This window comes from Pomacea canaliculata, linkage group LG6 (genome assembly GCF_003073045.1).
Source record: "Pomacea canaliculata isolate SZHN2017 linkage group LG6, ASM307304v1, whole genome shotgun sequence".
In the NCBI taxonomy this organism is placed as follows: Eukaryota; Metazoa; Mollusca; class Gastropoda; order Architaenioglossa; family Ampullariidae; genus Pomacea; species Pomacea canaliculata.
This window is the reverse complement of record NC_037595.1, coordinates 22,526,571-22,545,496: the sequence shown is the minus strand read 5'-3', so window position 1 is coordinate 22,545,496 and position 18,926 is coordinate 22,526,571. Positions and strand designations below refer to the sequence as shown.

The window sequence follows — 18,926 nt, the reverse complement described above, 5'->3', positions numbered from 1 at the left end:
AAAGAGTGACCACTGTTAAACGAAAGTTTGAAGCCAGGCCTTGCCCCCTTTAGACTTGTATGCATTGCTAGATTTGCGTGTGCTGCGCCTTTGTTCTGACGGTCATGTACTGGCAACAGACACACACAAACATGCATGCTTTCATACTTTTCAAACACTGATACCAAAGAGAATCAACTTTGCTGATACTCGTGGAATGTGAGCTTGGCAGTAGATACATTTGAATAGAAAGGATGTGCAAAGGACTAAACACAAAAATGCTTGTGTAGGTCTAACTCTGTTGAACTGGAAAAATTGTTTTATTTGTTTCATTAAGAGAAGCCTTTATAGGTTATAGGAAAACACTTTTGCTACATTATAAAAATCTCCAACTTCTTTGCACACGAAGTGTGATCTGTGGCAGTTTTTGCCATGACTTGAATTGGTGTTTTACTCCAAGCTAGCAACTAAGGCCATATTATGACAAGGCAAAAAACCCTATAAACAGATGCCACATGCAAAATGATAAATCTCATTCAGTGTTCAAAAGAGTGCTTTTCAAGTGGTGCATGGCAATTTGAGATCGACACCACGCCTCAATCATGGATTGCATCAAGCTTAAGACTTTCCCCACAGAGATCTAGTGGGGTGGAACTTTTTTTCTGACTGGTGTAAAGCTCAGTGGAAGATCTTATTTCCCCAAATCAGGGTGGATAACCCCCTTGTTCTCAAGTACACAAATAAAAACATGCACCAAACAGATCAACATGGACGATGGGATTGTGTATGGGTACATTAACACGAACCTATTAGAAATGGTGGGTTTAAGGAATCATGTTCAATCACTTTCTCCACAATGGTCTTTATACTCCATTAAAGTATTTTAACAAATTTAAAACATTTTCCAATCAAAAATAAACATCTATGCGATAAAATTTGTCTCTGCTGTTAATACCATACTATCAAATAAGGTGGAATGGCAAGAGTTCTGAATGACTTAATGGTTTGCAATCTGATAGCACAGCACATCATGCACTAAATTTCATCCAAGTGAATCTTGAAATATGTAGAAGTAAAACTGGCCAAAGGGTAAGAACTGTGCCATCTTTTATTAAGTTATGGCAATGACCAAAGAGGCATCAATATGTGATCAACAAATCTTATTAAAAAAGGAAGATATCCACCCAACCCAAAGTAGAACAATAAACAGCATGAGCAAAACTGTACTTTTAGAATGATCAAAAAGTGAGATGTTGCAAAGAATCTGATGGCTAAGGTGGGTGTGAAAATGTTGATCTGCAGAAGTTTAAAGTTGGCCTCAGGGCTTCTGCTAAGGCGAAATTCTTTGGGGTCCCTGGGACCCCTTCTTCAGATTTCTAAGAGGTCCCAGGCTAACTCTAAGGGGTCCCTTTACAAAGTTGAAAAAAAAAAACCCAAACCCAACAAATCAAGGTACTTTGTTCAACTGCCTTTCAGGCACACAAAGCACTGTAATGTCTAGTCAGAAATGGCGAGATTTCTGTGCCATGAAGAGTGTGCAAGCATCTATGATGAGCATATGCTCATTGTACTTGGGGTGCTCAATTTCTTTCCGTTTCTGAGATGCTGTCAACGACATCTTGGAAATAGGTTAATGGAACTCTTCCCAGTAAGGGAAAAAAACTCAGTGCAAGGGAAGTAGCTCTCCCTTTGTAGCAGAGGACAACAATAGATTGGGCTACGATGTCAGACACTACACTTACCCAATTTTGTATCTGTTCTTCGCCCAAATTTGAAGGGGTCCCCTGGGACCCCATTAACGAAAATTGAAGGGGTCCTCTGAACTTTTAATGCGTAAGCAGAAGCCCTGTGGCCTTAAGGATAATGACTAAACATTTCATGAAAAGATCAGCTCAAAAACTGGTTATGCTGCATCCATGTTAGAAGACTCCATTATTACACTCCATAGTTACAAAACATTTAAGTAGTTAACTGCAGACACACCAAATCTGACAAAAGTAAATGCCATATTTTAGTCAAGCAAACAATACTACCATTAAGAAAAAGTAAGAATATATTAAATGCATTCTTTGTTCTTCCAAAAGCAAAGAAATATGCAATCTTACACTTTCTTACCAATCCCAACACCCTTTACCCCCTGAAAACATCTTATGAATAAGTATCAGACTCCTTGAACTTAAAAACCCCTATCACGAAGAAGCATCACCTTATCATAACACTTTTTACTCTGATTTCCACAAAATCCCAAACAAGAGGTTCTTAAATCAGCGAGGATGTGGCTTATCTATAGCTTACTCTGAATGCTGGAATCTGATACTACTTTCACCACCATTTCTTAGCTGAAAAGAAGGTGCTTATAAGCATATGGTGATCATCTATGCTGCCTCTATGCACTGAAGACGTGTAATCCAAATTTTTCAAGTTTCATTAGTCTGGATATGCAGTAAGTCGTGTGGTCTTATCAAGGCATTTGCATTTTCTTTTTTTAGCCTCCAGACCAGGTCCATCAGATCATCATCTATTCATGCGTTGAAAGCAATCACTGCTGCAGGTAAAGTGGCATAGTTGGCTGGAATGCAGAGAAGCGACAGCGATGCTGGATTTGATGCCCAAGTAAAGACAAGGCAGCAGACAGAAAGAACTGCAGGCAACCAAACTGTTAATAGCCTATGAATCCAACTGTTCATGATGTTATCTTAAAGCTGTACTGGTTGGACAAGAACAAAGCATGGTCCATGGCATGGATTGTCACCAATTGCTTGCTCATTTGTTTGATCAGTGTCCTGTAACACAAGATACAACAAAATAATTAATTTCTATTTGCCATCCACGTTAAATAAAATAAATAGATTAAAAAGAAAGAATCTAACAATATTCTAGCTTGTTTTGTGACAGTACTACAGTGAATGAAGACTGACAGTGATGACTGGATTTTCTCTTTTTCTTTTAACACTTACCTGCCCTCTTGTCGTTCTTGGTCTGACTGGGTACAGGTGCTTTTATGAACTAATTCAGCTGCTTTTGTTAGGTACCGACAAAGATTCTCCAGCTGGGGAAGTGTTTTGTCACTTTCAAGCTCTGCAAACCAGGCTTTTGGCAGCGTCGAGATGATCTTTTAAAAAAAAAAAAAAAAATCCAAAAATAAAAACTCTGTATGAGGCAAAGAGAAAGCAAAAGCTGACACTAAAATAAACTCAATGTTGCAATAAAAACTTTCCCCATAAAAACACTGAAAATCATAACACTGGAAGTGCTCTAACTTTAGAATCTTATTAAGTCGACTTTACCTAAGTAGAAAACCTCCCTATATTGAAATACCTGCCAAATACCTGCACCTATTACGCCATTTTCCCTAAATCGAAAACTCCATAAGTCGATTTTTTGTTTCAGGTCCCTTTGAGTTCGACTTATCGAGGTCCGACTGTACAAAAAATAAGTCTTTCCTCACAGTTCCCTATTTTTCAATCATAAAAATAATTCCACAAAAAATATTAAAACTCAAAGACAAAGAGTAGTAGTACTTTCAATCACACACAACCAATGACCAGTCAAAGTATCTGGTATGTCCTATTAAATTTCAAGATGGTGGTTAAAAAAAAAAAAAATCTACAAAAGGAACTGTTAAGGCTCTGAACATGTGTACAGAACTACTGTTTGCTGATGAGCTGAACAAGCCAAAAGCAAGCCGAAGTTTATTGCTTCACAACATGGAGTGGATGGATTTGATTTCACAAGATGGCAGTCTCTATGCTGTTTAGAGCTACCAACAGAAACCCTCAATGAAACCAAAGAATTTGCTGAAAAAAAATTTGTTGAGCAGTTGATAAGTAAACTCACAGCTTGGCATTTGTCCATAGCATGACGGTTGACATGAGAGTTTGCCAGCCCTAAAACAATGTAGCGATTCAAAAGACCATCCAAGGCCAATTGCTGCAACATCTTCATTCCTAGGAGACCATGCCATGACAGGATACTTCCAAGCAGCTACACACACAGAGAAACACACACGCACCCACACACACAGAAACATGCAAGACCAATGTAACGTTCCTTTTGGATATTAAAAACTGTAAGTAAAATCAATGAAGTTTCTGAACTTTACTGGAACTACTTATGAACACTGCACAATGATCTAATGCAAAGCAACACTGAGTAATACTTGGAAGAAATAAGTAAGGCATAAAATTAAAAATAGCAAGAAGAAAAAGATGGCAAAAATTAATGATCATTAAGCATGAAAAATAAGATGTTCAAGAATTGTTCCTTCTTAATATAAAGTGTAAAAGAGAGAGTATATGAGTGCATGTGTGTTCTTAGGCCTACACATGCAAGATGTCAAAATATTTTCGAATAGTGTGACTGGCTGCTTGAAATATTCACAGACCTTGATGCAAGTCCATGACTGTCGATGGAAAAAAACTGCTGGGCCGGAAGAACGACCATCCAAAACCCTGTCCACCCACAACACCAACAATACCTTTAAATAATGATACTAAAACTCAAAAGTTTGCAATAACAATAATAAAAAAACCAGCTGATAATGTTAAGATGGCAAGAACATTCACATATATAATATTTATACTTACGACATAGGATATAAAGGCATGAAAACATCATCATCTAATGTTTTCTTAATGCGGTTGTAAATGGCCTGAAGATATGCCTGCAAAAGATGGCAGGGAATCAAACATTACTTGTCTGCAGTCTGATATCACCATCGGGATCTTAATGATTCATGCAAATAAATGCATAATGTCATGTCCATTTTTACAACTAATACACGCGTATCAAAGATATATTGAATTCTCTTATAATAATCAAAAGACCTGTTAACTTAGAAAGCAAGCAAAACAAGCACCAGGGAATTATCTACCAAAGCATGTCAAGAAACAGAAAGTGGATATAGACGGAGAATACAATACATGTCCTTGTTTTTAATTCAAAGCAGGTATCCACGATATAATAATAGCTACCTGTGAATTTTTGCTTTTGGCATGAACTGTAGGGTAATCTCTGAACAGTCGGCGTGTAAGATTCACAAGACGAGATGACTGGGTGGTAGACAAAGGGTCCCAGATGTTTTCTGCTAAATCTGCCAAAAGGTGTAAAGTTCATAAATCATTTGTAAAGCATGTAATACAAAATTAGCAAAATCCTTAACCACAAGCTATTTCTAGTAAAGCCTTTCAATAACAAGGTGAGTTTCCGGTTGTTTGAACAGAGTTCACCATTAAACACTAAGCTGATGCCCTATGCTCCTTGAGAAGTAACAAGGACTAAACTAAACTAAAGTGATGCATTAGTTTGCAGCAGACAGCGTTATGCCCAGCTAAAGCTGATGTGCAGGCCAAATTTGTCAAGCATTTTTCTTTTATTTTTTTACTTAATTCCTATGGCTTCAAGTCCCTGACAGGAAATCCCATTTTTATGAATTCCTTTGTGGTGAAGCAAACAAAACAGGAACACGCACGGTGATGTTCCATGTTTTTACTGACCGCCTGGTGCAGCAAAATCATCAGAATGAATGTTTATCCCTCTACTGCAGATGCAACTAAGTTCTATGGCCTCCCAAAGATACATAAGGTAAATGTACCACTCTGGCCCACTGTTGTATCCATCACTCTTCAAATTGTCACGACACACTTATTTTTCTATTTTTGTTGTTGTTTAAATGGTCACAATGTCAGCAACATGAAGAAATGATGGTGACTGCTTTAAGTGACTCAAGTACACTTGATAACTGATGATGGAACAGAACAGACAAAACATACATGTCAGTTTTGGCAGGATAATCTTTTCTACAACAGCCAGAAGTATCTTAATATCTGTGTCCTCTGGATCCACTTCTCTTTGTGAGCTGGCACCAAAGAAGATAAGGGAGTTGTACCAGTCCATATCCTCAAAGTCACGGCATCCTTCCTTTAAAAAAAAAAAAAAAAAAGACAGCAATCTTTCATCAAATGGTCATACACTGAGGAATACGCATCTGAGACTGAACAATGCTTCAAGCCACAAAACCTTTTTTTTTCCTGTTTAATCTGTCAGTCACATACTCATGCCTTTGTACGCATGACACATTCACAGCTCTGCCCACAAATATGTGCCGCCCTTCAGCAACACAGGTGTGAGTCGTCTTCAATTATTTTTACTTTAAAAATAAGCAAATAAAAAGGGTGAATTTAACTAGATAAATTAAATCCCTTTACACTAAGACAGGAAGCCACTGACTGTAAGACAGGGTTCATACAGGTACGACTACACTAAAAATAAAGACCGTTTAAGGACCTGGAAACCTATTATAAGGACCCTTCAAGGATGTTTTAATAATATAGATAAAATAAATACAAGTCACCTGTCACCCATATTTCATCAAAGATTTATAGATTAAGGAAGGAAGATAAAACCTGAGGCACAATTATTTTAAGCCATTTTCCCATCAGTGCTGAAGAAGTTTCTGCTCTAAGGTGCTTCTCATTCATCCCGAGTGTTTTCAGGTGAGCTTTTAAATGAGCTTCAGCCATGGAAGCAATACTCAAGGAAACATTGCAAAGTCCACACTATGTTTTTGTCTTTTCTGTCCTACAATATCCAGTCTTTGCAATCTTATTCTTTTAACCATCTATGTTAGAAATGGCACACTCCAATTTTCCTGGCATGAGTTTGGTCACCGCCTTGCCGTACATACTTCTGAGATAAAAAGGCAAACACATCTTGCTTTTTTCGTAATAATTTAGTCACAAATGTGGAATAAGATATGCCATTCTCAAAACAGGTTAAACAAATATTAGATAATTCTTATTTAAAATAGCTTTTTTTCAGCTGCAAAGTTGACTTTCATGATTTTTTCCACTGTCATAATGTCAAATTAAAAGAAAATTTAAATATCACAAGTTCAGAAAAACTGCAACTTGTAAAAACCTAAAATAAAGATGAAGTTTTAACTTCTGCTCTTGTTACAAAAGTCTTGAAAGAAACATCTGCAAACCACAATGAAAATGGCTGGAGGGAACAGAAACTAAATCAAAATGATTATCTATAATAATGAGATGACAATAATCCTGAGTGGGATGGCATCAGACTATGAAATCATGCACCTAGCTATTTTCTGTATAGCTGTCTCTGACTCCAGACCTGCCACCTGCCCCCCTTTCCTATCCCCTATTACCCCTTCTCAATAACCACCCATTACCTGTCAACCCTTCTAGCCCTTCCATCGCTGATGCTAGCTTTCAATCTCACCTTCAGGTTAAGTGAGCCTCTTGTAACAGCTGAGTTCCTTAGGCAGAAATGAAGTGAGACTATAGAAGTTTGGCCTTTAAAACAATTATAATGGCATGACCACAATTTATTAGGACCTATTCATTAATAGTAACAAAAAGAAGAAAGTCTGGGTGACCAAAGTGAAGGAGTGGACTGGCTATCCACTGGAGGACCTTCTCAGGAGGGGACAAGCCTTCGATGGCATGTGTTTATGAATACATCATTCCGCCAGCTCTCTCCTGACTGGTACTAGCCGCGAAGTTATGATATGACATCCCATTTATCAAAAACAAACACTTTTAAGGCCTTACTTTTCCCAATCCCAAATCTACAAACTTTAAGATCTGAATTCAATATCCAAAACTAGATTTCTTTTTGGTGTAACTGGGATTCTTAATTTTCTATATGGCTTTACAAGAAAGTAATGATGGACTGAGACAGAAAAAATGCATTTCTGCCTGCTTTAAACTTTCAATCATGATTTATTCCTCTGTCACATTTATCTTTTTGATTTATTGAAAATGGTTGAAAATGGTGTATATCTGGGCACCAATGTAAAAGCTAGGATCATATGATCTTTTTTTTTTTTTTTTAAAATGCTTTGAGTGAAAGAGGCACATTTTGTGCAGATTCAATACACAAGTCTAATATCTTTCTAACCTCCAAAGGGTTCCAGGTAACCAGCTGTAGTTTCACAAATGGGGTGACTAGCTTGGGGATGCACAGTGAAATGTAGGCCTCTCTGTATGTGTCACCGAACTGGAGCTTCCATTCCTCAAACCGCTTCCTTATCAGATCCATCTCAGAGAAATCCTCAAGGGCATCTTCAAACAACTTTTCTGCTATTGTCGTTATGTTTTCTGGGAACATATGGCAGGTAAGTTGTTGACTTTACATTAAATAATAAAATTTAATGCCAAGAAATTTGAAATAACAATTTCACCGAGTCTGCCTTAACTGTAACTTTTTCATGCATATGTAGCCTAAACTCATTACCTACATAATAGCTCCATGTATAATAAATGCCATTTTTTCACATGTAGTTATTAATGATGTATAATAGTTACACCCACTGAACCCCATCCAAACAAGGGTACCTTGCTTAGACCATAAGAGGGGTGACTTCTACAGAAAGTTTCCCACAACCTTCCTACTGCTGCAAAAATGGCATTAAGGAGGACTGTATATGCTAAGTACTACACGGCAAACGAAGCTTAAGATCTCTTAGACACAATTAGATACACTGGAAGAGACTGAAATTGAAGAAGACAGCAGCATCAACAAATTATCACTTCCTTCAGATTTAATTGAAGAAAATACAAAAACCTCACCCAAAATCATGTGTAAACAACGCAGTTAATGGTGGGAAAAATCTTTTTCAAAATTCCATTGGGCATACTTTTTCAGTTTGGATTACAAAAGAAAAAAAAAAAAAAGCGCATTTTCAGGATGGATTGAGCTAGCAGCATTTATTTCTGTTTACGCTATTTATGCTTGTTTTGTTTTTTCTTTTAGTTTTTTAAAAACAATTTTTGGAAAAAAGAGTATTTTGTGCAAATCTGGGTGTATAGCTTCGTCTCATCTCTGCTATGGAAAGATTCATAAGAATGTACTAGTTCATCTCTTTGCTGGAAGTTAAAAGAAAGCACTAGCTTTCCCGTTCCACTCCTTTTATAACCAAGTACCTTTCTCTAAGTTGAACTTTGTCACATCAGCCTGATTTTCCTCGTCATCAGATGATAAACCATCATGATGAGCAGTGATGTTGCGAGACTCTCGCGCACGTCTTCTCCTTGACCTGCATCAAAGATCATTGCTCAAATAAGCTAAAGAATTTTCCACACTTAACAATGATAACCAAAAAAGAACAAGTTGCAGAAATAATATCAAGCCACTTACCAACTGATGTGTATTAATGCAAAAATGAGCAACCATATGGTCCCTAACTCACATACCTTCGTGCTTCTCTTTCAGCCACACGCCGTTGTTTAGCCTGTTCCTCTTCTGTTTCCATCACAACCTGTGCTGCAGCCTTATCTGTTAACAAAAAGAAAAGTAACACTTAACAGACTTAATTTTTAATCAGAAATCAATGTCAGCATGTCTCCACTAAAAATAGAACACAAAGAACTGATGTACCAAATTCACATTTGCATAAATAAAAAAATTCAGAATTCTTGGCAAATTATATTTTTCCAAAAGAAATAATTTCAACTCCCCCTACATGCACATATGGAAGGTCAAAGGGATCACATTAGAGGTGGTGTATTGGTAAGTACATGCATGTCGAAAAGAAGATTATTAGGGAATCAATGTGCAAATGCACACAAAATAAATATACATAAATAAACATATCTGAAAAAATGAAGAAAGGGCTAGTTGCCACAGAATCTACATTTTTAATGTTCAAGTCCACAACATATGGACTAGGGAAACATCAATATAAACATGCTAAAATTTCTTGGGATAGCCCTTGAGACACCTTGAAAGAGGATTGGAAATCAATCATTTGCTTGAAAACCAGTGAGAGAAAGCAAGGCGCAAAATACAGACTTGTCATATAGTCCTGACACTGGTCACGCACATCCTGCTGCCGACGCTGCAGTAGCCTCACGGCTCGTGCCCGCAGCAGACTGTGCATACGCTGCTCCAGTTCATTGATTGTTGGCACCTGACAAGCAAATCAGAAGACACAGGTGAGAAAAAACCATGAAAAAAGGCTCATCAAGTTAGTGACTGACTGAAATCTTAAGGTTCAGTTTTTCTGGATGAGGGCTGGCACAATATTTATGGCATGTTATGTATGTTTGTAGGATATAAAATGCTATATAAACAGAATTTTCAACACGTTTGTGACAAGATGCTCATCAGCTGTTACTTGCTTGCTGTCAAAGAAAATTTCAATCAGCCACTAGCAGTTAATTAAATGTAAAATACACAAGGTTGGGGTAAAAATCCTTATTTCATTAGTTAAATTTTCAACAGTGATGTGATCTTCAAAGCAAAAGATTCCTATTTTAAATAACTTTTGCCTCTTGCATTAAACTCATGAACTTAAGTGGATCAAAATAAAAAATAAAGGGATACTGTGTGCAAGTTCCAAATCAACAAGTTTTAGCATTGCATCTTTGTTAGTTATCAACTGTTTCTGTAATGTTTTTAATATCGGAAGATAGTGTAAGCATTTTTTCATTTTTCAGATGTTTTGCAATGTTGATGTGTGAAAAACTTTATGAGAGGAACTGATTATCTCAGCTTGTTTTAATCCCTTTTGTCTGCCTTTTTCTGAGTCTTTCACCCACTCCTTCTGTGCTTCAAAATCGAACTTTCATGCAATTATTTGTAGGTCTCATGCACACACACTCTCAGATATCCTAACACACTGCAAAAGCCATCACAAGTTTTTCAAGTTTTCTCTGTAGGTGTCTTTTTCTTTGGGCTCCTCAGATGATTCATGCTGGTCTTGTGCACTGGTGCTGTTTTAGAATTCTTTTGAATAAGTATAAAGCTGATAGTGACTAGTAGCGTTTAAGAGACGAACTGATTCCTGGTGGTAACTGCTGACCCTATCATGTCATAATAACTGAGTGCCATTTACATACACTGTTCTCACAATGTAATTCCTTTATAATTTGAGTTAAACTAAAAATTTCTTTAAAATACTTTCCACAACTTTTTCTCAAGCACTTGGATTAAAAGGGTAAAAATTAGTGCCAGCAATGACATTAGTTAAATCTAATGAAAAAAAAAAAAAAAAAAAATGCAAAAGACATTTTATAAACTTGTTCTAAAACCAAAGGGAAGGGTTTTTAACTTTTTTCCCACTTCTAAAAATTATACAAATTTAAAATTTAATGTTAAATCGATAACCTAAAGTACATCACAAAATATTTTACATCTAACTACAGTTCTTGTATTAAAGCTGTCTACCCACTGACCTTTAATGTGCATAACTTTCAAAACACTAATGACACTAAACTGTTTTAAAGAAGCAATGTAAAAACGTTGCTGCATGATCCAATATACTTCATACAAACTGAGTCAAAAGATCACAATTACTCAGATTCATTTGGCACACTCTGGAAACTGAGTTTAAGGAGCAAGGATGACAAGACAACATCGGATGCGATCCAACCCACATATAGCATGGCCCCTGACAATATAGTGGTCATGAAAATCATTGGCTCTATCAAACTGTTGGCTGCCACAGAGTGAACAGCAAACTGGATGTACTTACTAAAAGGTTATAGTATGTATTTGTGACAACTCTACCTACAGAGTACTAATGCTTGGAAAACAGTTTGCATCTTTGAATTTCTCCAAGGCATCTACTGCTGAAGAAATTAATCCAATTTATCAGGCTGGTCTATTTAACTTATTTAAAATGAAATCTGTCTTTTAAAAAAAGAAATCCATCATTTATGCTGAATAAATGATCTAAATCTATAGGCTGGAGGATCAATTTCTTGATGATGACAGCTCCCAAAGAATTAACTGCCATAGCTTTTTGGGGAAAAAAATTCTCCAAGATAGCTACTCCAAAGTTTTCATGACCACGAAACTGAACATCCCACCCTGACAACATTGAAAAAATCCCTCCCAAACAATGTGTAGACCCACCTTTTCATTGAGACATTCAACCAAGTCTCTCACATACCCCCTCATTTCTTGGAAAAAGCGATAGCGCTCTTCCAAATCGCCTGATTTCAGCTTGCAGGTGGCTATGTTTTTCTCACAGTCTTCCATATCAGTTTGTGCTCTTTCCAGTTCCATCTTGTGACTTCTGTATACCATGTCCATAGAGTCCAGCCTGAGAGGATGTAAAGTTTGAAAGAATTAAAAAAAAAAATTTAAAAAGCATAGGAAGAATCTTTGATGCAATAAAATTCTTTAACCGTCAAAGTACTCTAGTTATGTGTGGTGGTTGTCTTTTTTTCCTTTTGCATACTCAAATGAGACGCCCCAGACAATGGGCAAACAGAAGGCAGGTTAAATATACAAACCACATCCTTCAAGCTTTGACCATAGTTGCATGTATTTATCTCGTACCTTTCCTGCAAGCGTTTTCTGACCGATTCAATTGTGATTTCAGAGATGTCAGGCATTTTGGACATGGTGTGGTAGGAGACTGCAGGCCTGGCCAAATTAGGTCCATAGGCACTGAGGTCTGGTTGTCTGGATATGGTTCCATTCGTGTGCTGCTGCAGGAGGGCTTCAGGTGCCTAATAAAAAAATAGCAGGAAAGATATTTAGGAATGCAAAATTTGCACACATCGGACAATCCAGTAGCCATAGTTATTTGCTCTAAAGATATATTATTAAAGATACCATTCAGATTTTGCCACTATCAGTTCACTGATGATTTTAGTACCTTTGTGTTTTTTCTATTTTTGGAGAGTGGGGCAAGAAAGAATGGGTGCCACAAAAGCTTCCATGTTTAACCACTCACCTGATGCCCAACTGCTTTTCTAATCTGCTGATCTTCCCAGCTTGCCAGCTCCTTTTCGCTTTCATCATCACTTCCTACAAGTATACCAAACTAAGTCAACAAATGATCTAAAATGTAAAAAATTCTCCACACAGAAGATTTTAAGGAATGCAGGTTATGGAGGTATGGCTAATAAAAAAGAAAACAAAAGGCACCACTTCTGTTACAAACTTCTACAATGCTCCTGTCTTCTCCAACTGTATAACTTTATTTTTAAGAGGGAATAAAAAAAGCCTTAAGAGAATCAAGATGGCACAAATATGCTATCACACACACACACGCACAAAAATCATATATATATATCTCCACATCTCCTGTGAAGGTCCCTTGTCTCCCCACTCCCTTCATGCCTACCATGCTCTGTAGCCAGAAAATCATCCCTCAGTTTCTGTCTCTCAGTGGCAGCATTGTTGACCGTGAAGTCAATACGACTGTCATCTTCATCTTCATCACTTTTATCATGCTCATCATCCCTTAGATAGCAAAGTGAACAGAAACATTCAAAATGACAGACAACAGCTAACACATTATTGCAATTCGATTCGCCTTTCAACCAATGGCCTGTTCCAATTAAAGCTATAAAATAAAAGCACACAATACTACAGGTAAGAATACTTTCAATGGGTTTTACATTTAGTCTTAAACATATATTTAGACTCCATCTTTCTCATCCAGCTTAAATGGGATGCCAACATTGACATGTTTCTCAACTGAGGCCAACACCGCCTACATCTCCTACAAAAACTGTCAGCTAGTCAGCCCCTTTCACTTGATTCTATCAATCATTTCTTGAAAGTCTCATCAATTTTTCTTTCATTTCCAAGTTTCACAACTTCTTCATAACAGAAAGTCTGTTCCAAGATTACCAAAAGCAAGCAGAAGACTTAGCTGTCTTATATAACCTGCAAATGCTTAGACAGGCATCCTGCATCCTTACTATTCCTGATCACGTTCCTGGCACATGAATTCCCACTCTTGAGGTCTGACTGCATACACAAATGCCTGAATGCCACAATTTGTTACAGCTCAATCATTTCATGATCTTGAACTTCACTGGCCATAATGATTGAGTACCAATTCTAATACAGTTTAACAACTGTTATTGTGTATAAAACTCCTTCCACATGGTGCATGCTTGATCAGCTCCATTGGTCATGATAATTGTGACCCTAATGCAGTAATCCAACTGTTGCTGTGTGTGTATACTTTTATACAGGCACTTATTTTTCAAAACTTCTGTTCAGCTATATTTGTAGAGGGCCGGTAGTCCGGCGTTGTTGCTAGTTTTGGCGGGATCTGCTGGGGCAGGACGAGAGATGGCAATGAGCGGTGATTGGCTAGGGTAAAACGGCGTATTGCCCCGGCCGTAGCAGAGCATCGCAAAGTTTACCCCTTCCCAGAGGTATATAAGGGCAGAGCTGAGACGAAAGGACAGAACAGAGTCGGCGGAGGAGACAGCGCGCACAGCTACATGACGAAGAAGAGACAGCCCTGACCTATAACGCCTCGGGCGATATGACGCAGCCGTGACCATCGTACAAGAATAAAAGGGTCACACACCTGCTGACTGTTCCTGCCTTTTTGGTTTGAGTGTTGGACTGCTGTTGTCACCATACAACCCCCACCACTTGTTACATATTCAACATGCATCATTATGTATTCAGCTATATATGGTAGCATGTGAGCTACTGTAAATCTGGTTTGTCACCACCCTAGCAGATTATAAAGTTGTATAGTAAGGAAACTTTCAAATAATTTGATATTGCTGATGTTAGTATGGGCAAAGAAATACCACTGAATAGAATTACCGGACAAGTCTTGAAGTGCTAGAATTCTTGCTTGCAACTGCTTCACTCTGTTCAATTGGCAAATAATCTTCACTCTGCCTGGCCATTTGCCTCTGCTTGCGAATGAAATGAATTGTTTTGGCATCAGGTATCTCCCCTCCTGGAAACAGAAACAAGGAAGAAATACATAAGTGTATGTCCTTGCACAAAGGATTTGAGCACTGGCAGTGCTGCTTTTTAAACAAGTCTGAACAAATATGGAAGTAGCTAGCAAAAGGCATTTAGAGAATATGCCTGCATAATCATAGTTAAAATGAAATATTTCTTAAAGAGTCATGTAATGTGCAATGTAAAGATCTTCCCGTAAACCGTCTCATTTCTCCAACGTTGAAAATTTATATAAAATTAAACAACTGGAAGACAACTGCACATACTGAAATGCAAGTCTGACGAATAATGACTATCAATAGCATGCTTTATGTTCACCTCTCTCTTTGCAACCTACAGGATGCAGCTTGCACTAGACAAAGTGGCAGCCTGGGCAGACAACTGGTGCATTACCATCAACCGTGACAAGACAACAGCCACTCTTTTCTCTCTCTCCACCAAAGCGCAAGCTGGCAGACTAAAGTTGGGAGACACTCCACTGACACTTGAAGACCAGCAGACGTACCTGGGAGTCACTTTTGACAAAAGATTGACATGGAAGCAACACATCCTAAACGCAGAAGCAAAAGCCAGAAGAAAGCTGAACATCATGAGAAAGCTGCAGGAACACACTGGGGCGCCAACGAAAAGATCCTGAAGACCGTGTACCAAGGTACTGTAAGACCACACCTTGAGTACGGATCAAGCACCTGGATGACAGCAGCCAAGTCACACCTTCAGACTTTGGACAAGGTGCAGAACCAAGCACTGAGAGTCATAACAGGCGCCATGAGATCTACGCCAATAGACAAGATGGAGCAGATAACAGCATACCCCCATTAAACAAGAGAAGGAATGCAAAGCACTCGTGCAGGCCACAAGTACAGGCACAGTGAAGACCACCTGATGAGTGCCAGACAGAAACAGCTGTCCTCGGAAGGCTGAAAAGATCCAGCTTTGTGCGAGAGACACAGGCACTACACAAAAAATACCAAAACAAAGCTTCCTGCACAGGTCAGGTACCGACTCTCTACCTCGATCCTCCTCCTTGGAAAGACAGAACAGGGAACATTACCATCTGCACCAGTTCCTCACCTCACAACAAAGGATGAGCATAGCGACGTGAGCAAGAGAGCCCTGACGTTAGCCATGCTAGAAGAAAGGTACCCCAGAATCATGGATAAGGGCCTACACAGACGGGTCAGCCACAGACGCTATCCAGAGGGAAGGGCCGGCGTGTACATCCAGTTCCCAAATGGACAGTGGCAGGCAGCAGCAATACCAACTGGCCTCCACTGTACAAACTATAGAGCAGAAGTAGAAGCCCTGGTCCACGCAGCAAACATCATCAGCAGCAGAGCAGACCATGACAGCCAGGTCGTCTTCCTGAAAGATGCTCTGTCGGTGCTGCAGGCAGTCAACAATAACAAACTGCCAGACCTGGAAGCCGCGCTGCTAAACATCAAGTGCCTCAGAACGGCTCTGCAGTGGACTCCATCACACTGCGGGATAGATGGGAATGAGGAAGCTGACAGGATGGCTAAGTTGGGTGCAGAGGACGAGCAAGAAGACAATGCAGTCAACATGTCAGAGATGAAAACCATCATTAAGTCTCTGTACAGGCCACAGCAACCACTGGACAGTTACCATCAGCTGTCCAGACCGGACCAGGTCGCTATAGTGTGAAAGAGGTGAACGACAAAAAAAAAAAAACTCTCTCTTTTCCTGGTATATTTAGAAATGCTTCCTCACATACTTGCAAGTCTATTCCTGAATGATGCTGGGCCACTGTCTTCATCACTGCTTTCAAGTGCCTCTGCTTCATCTCCATTCAACGTTCGAAGCTCTTCTCTCAGTTTCTAAGCAACAGATAACAGATGGTAGATTGTACCCAGAAGAAAAGAAGTGGCAAGGATTGTTCTCTTAATGTCCCTACATAAAAGCTATACTAAACATACTAGTGGAATGATAATGTGCTCATTGTACATAGTATACTGTACAGCACATAGAGCTATTTGTCATGTGGAAATGCACTTAAGTCCAACACACCCACACACACACACACAAAAAAAGTTTACCTTCAATTCTTCTTCTCTAGCTCTCTCTTCATCAGAATCTGATCTTTTATTTGGATTATTTTTTTCCAGTTTTGCTTTCTCTTCTTTTTCCAATTTTTCATCTCTTTCCCTTTCTCTTTTAAGCTGTTTAGCTATTCTCTTGCTGTGACTGGATTTCTTAACTTTGAAAACTTCTGTGTCTGCTGAAAATAATAAGAAAACAGGCAAAATTAATTTTAAAACCATAGATGTCTTGCAAAAGTTATCTTGACAGTATCAATTTTTATAAATAATTAGATATGATTTTTAAAAGTTATGAATGATAAAAAAAAAATACATGGTGAGGCTTTAATGGTTTGCTGTATTCAGCTGGTAAAGAATTTATAGCTTATGACAAATGTTTGGTTGCATATTGATAGGAAAGATAATCAATTAACACAAAATTTTTAAAAACAAATCAGCAACTCCTTAAATGTCAGATGATGTATGAATGGGTAAATTATTCATGACAAAAAAAAAACCTTGAAATCAAGTTAATGTAACCTTCAGTAAGGTTTCTCTCTTTTTGATTCCTCATCTCTACTTAGCTGTAATTGTCTTTTATCAAATGTCAAAAGTAAAATTAAACTTTTATCCCTCTTGATATTAAGAAAGGTAAAGAGTCCAACAGTCACAGGGGCAGTGAATGTACTTGGTTCAGTGTTTGAAGCATGGCATAAGGAAAGCTTGGCAGAACCCTCTGGTACTGTCACTTTTACTTTCAGCAATAAATTGCAGGGTACAATTGTTAGATAGCTGCTGGGTGGCAACTTCTGCGTCACAGTAAAGCACACTAACCACTGTAAATACGGAATCTGATGATTAAATGGCGTGAGCAAAGTCAAATCTGTAGTTACTGGCATTTTAGAAATACGATTTTTAAAAAGATAATTAGGTACAAACATATTTCTCAAGTATGTGTACAACGGCATGTTACGGCATTTGATCAGAGGTAGCGCGTATGATCCCATAAACAGAGAGCAATAATTATGAGCGAGTGAAACGTAAAGCGTCGTTAGTGAACTGCGTCTTCATTATTATTGTTTTTCTTTTTGCATCGGTTTAAATAAGGGCAAGTATGAAAGCTAAGGGGCGTCGTGTGCACTCGAGTTATACATAAGTTTCAAAAATTGTTTACGCCGCTCTCAGTTATTCTTTAATCTCTTTTATGGCTTCATTCAACATTAGTGCAGCTGTAACGTACTCAAACTTCCCAGCAGGACTAAATGTCTCAGTTCAAACTTCCGATGGATTAATAAACATTTTCTTGGGTTTATTTATCAAAACAAGCTCAAAGCATATTGTGAGTTGCATAATTTTGCTTTTGCAATGTTATAATGTTTTGTCCTTTACTTTTATTTCAAGCAAAGTTCCAATCGAAGATTCACATGACCGATAAGCTTTATTTTTCTTCGCTTCATGACGAGACGTTTGATTTCGCTGCTGTGCCTTCGAATAGTTTGCTGATATTTTCAAAATATCATCGGTCGTGGTATAGAATAGCGTACTATTTGAAGGCACAGCAGCGAAACCAAACGACTCGTCATGAAGCGAAGAAAAATAAAGCTTATCGGTCATGTGAATCTTCGATTGGCATTTTGCTTGAAATAAAAGTAAAGGACGAAACATTATAACATTGCAAAAGCAGAATTATGCAACTCACAATATGCTTTGATAAATAAACCCAAGAAAATGTTTATTAATCCATCGGAAGTTTGAACTGAGACGTTTAGTCCTGCTGGGAAGTTTGAGTACGTTACACAGCTAGCAGATTGCTCCTGTGCCAGAAAGGTCACCCACAACAAGATGGAAACGATACTTAGTTTTATTTACAGGTTAACTGTTTAAAAAATTTACACTGTTGCCAATAACATTGTGGATTAATTGTGTACCTTCTTCTTCGTGGTCAAAACTTAAGGTCGATTTTGTTGAGGGTTCCTTCTCTTTGATTTTCAAGTTTTTCTTCTTTTCTTTTGTAGACTTCCCTGCAGACGTGTTGTTAAGATCTGTGGAAACGTTATCATACGATTCATCATCAATATCCATATGCTCGTCACCTCCATCTCTTTCATTGTCTGAGTCGCTACCGGTCACTTTTCGCCGAAAATTACGTCTAGGTTTCCTGAACATTGACGCCATTTTTGCTGACTTCACCTATTGAACTCTGGG

At 38.2% G+C, this 18,926-nt stretch overlaps 1 protein-coding gene across 2 annotated transcripts; it reads right to left on the bottom strand.

Moving 5' to 3' along the window:
• Positions 1-283: 283 nt before the first annotated feature.
• LOC112566094 (PAX3- and PAX7-binding protein 1-like) lies at positions 284-18,926 on the bottom strand. Of its 2 annotated transcripts, none has more exons than XM_025242051.1 (19): positions 18,650-18,926; positions 16,740-16,921; positions 16,418-16,520; positions 14,536-14,674; positions 13,082-13,200; positions 12,689-12,762; positions 12,289-12,461; positions 11,860-12,049; positions 9,793-9,910; positions 9,195-9,276; positions 8,925-9,037; positions 7,900-8,099; positions 5,751-5,898; positions 4,953-5,071; positions 4,566-4,642; positions 4,364-4,430; positions 3,817-3,963; positions 2,937-3,091; positions 284-2,762 (listed from the first exon to the last, which is right to left on the bottom strand). In XM_025242051.1, exons 1-19 carry the CDS (start codon positions 18,894-18,896, stop codon positions 2,663-2,665), a joined length of 2,553 nt encoding a protein of 850 aa, XP_025097836.1. In that variant the 5' UTR covers positions 18,897-18,926; the 3' UTR covers positions 284-2,662. The 2 variants fall into 2 exon arrangements, with proteins under 2 accessions (XP_025097836.1, XP_025097837.1); XM_025242052.1 differs by having other exon boundaries at positions 16,740-16,918.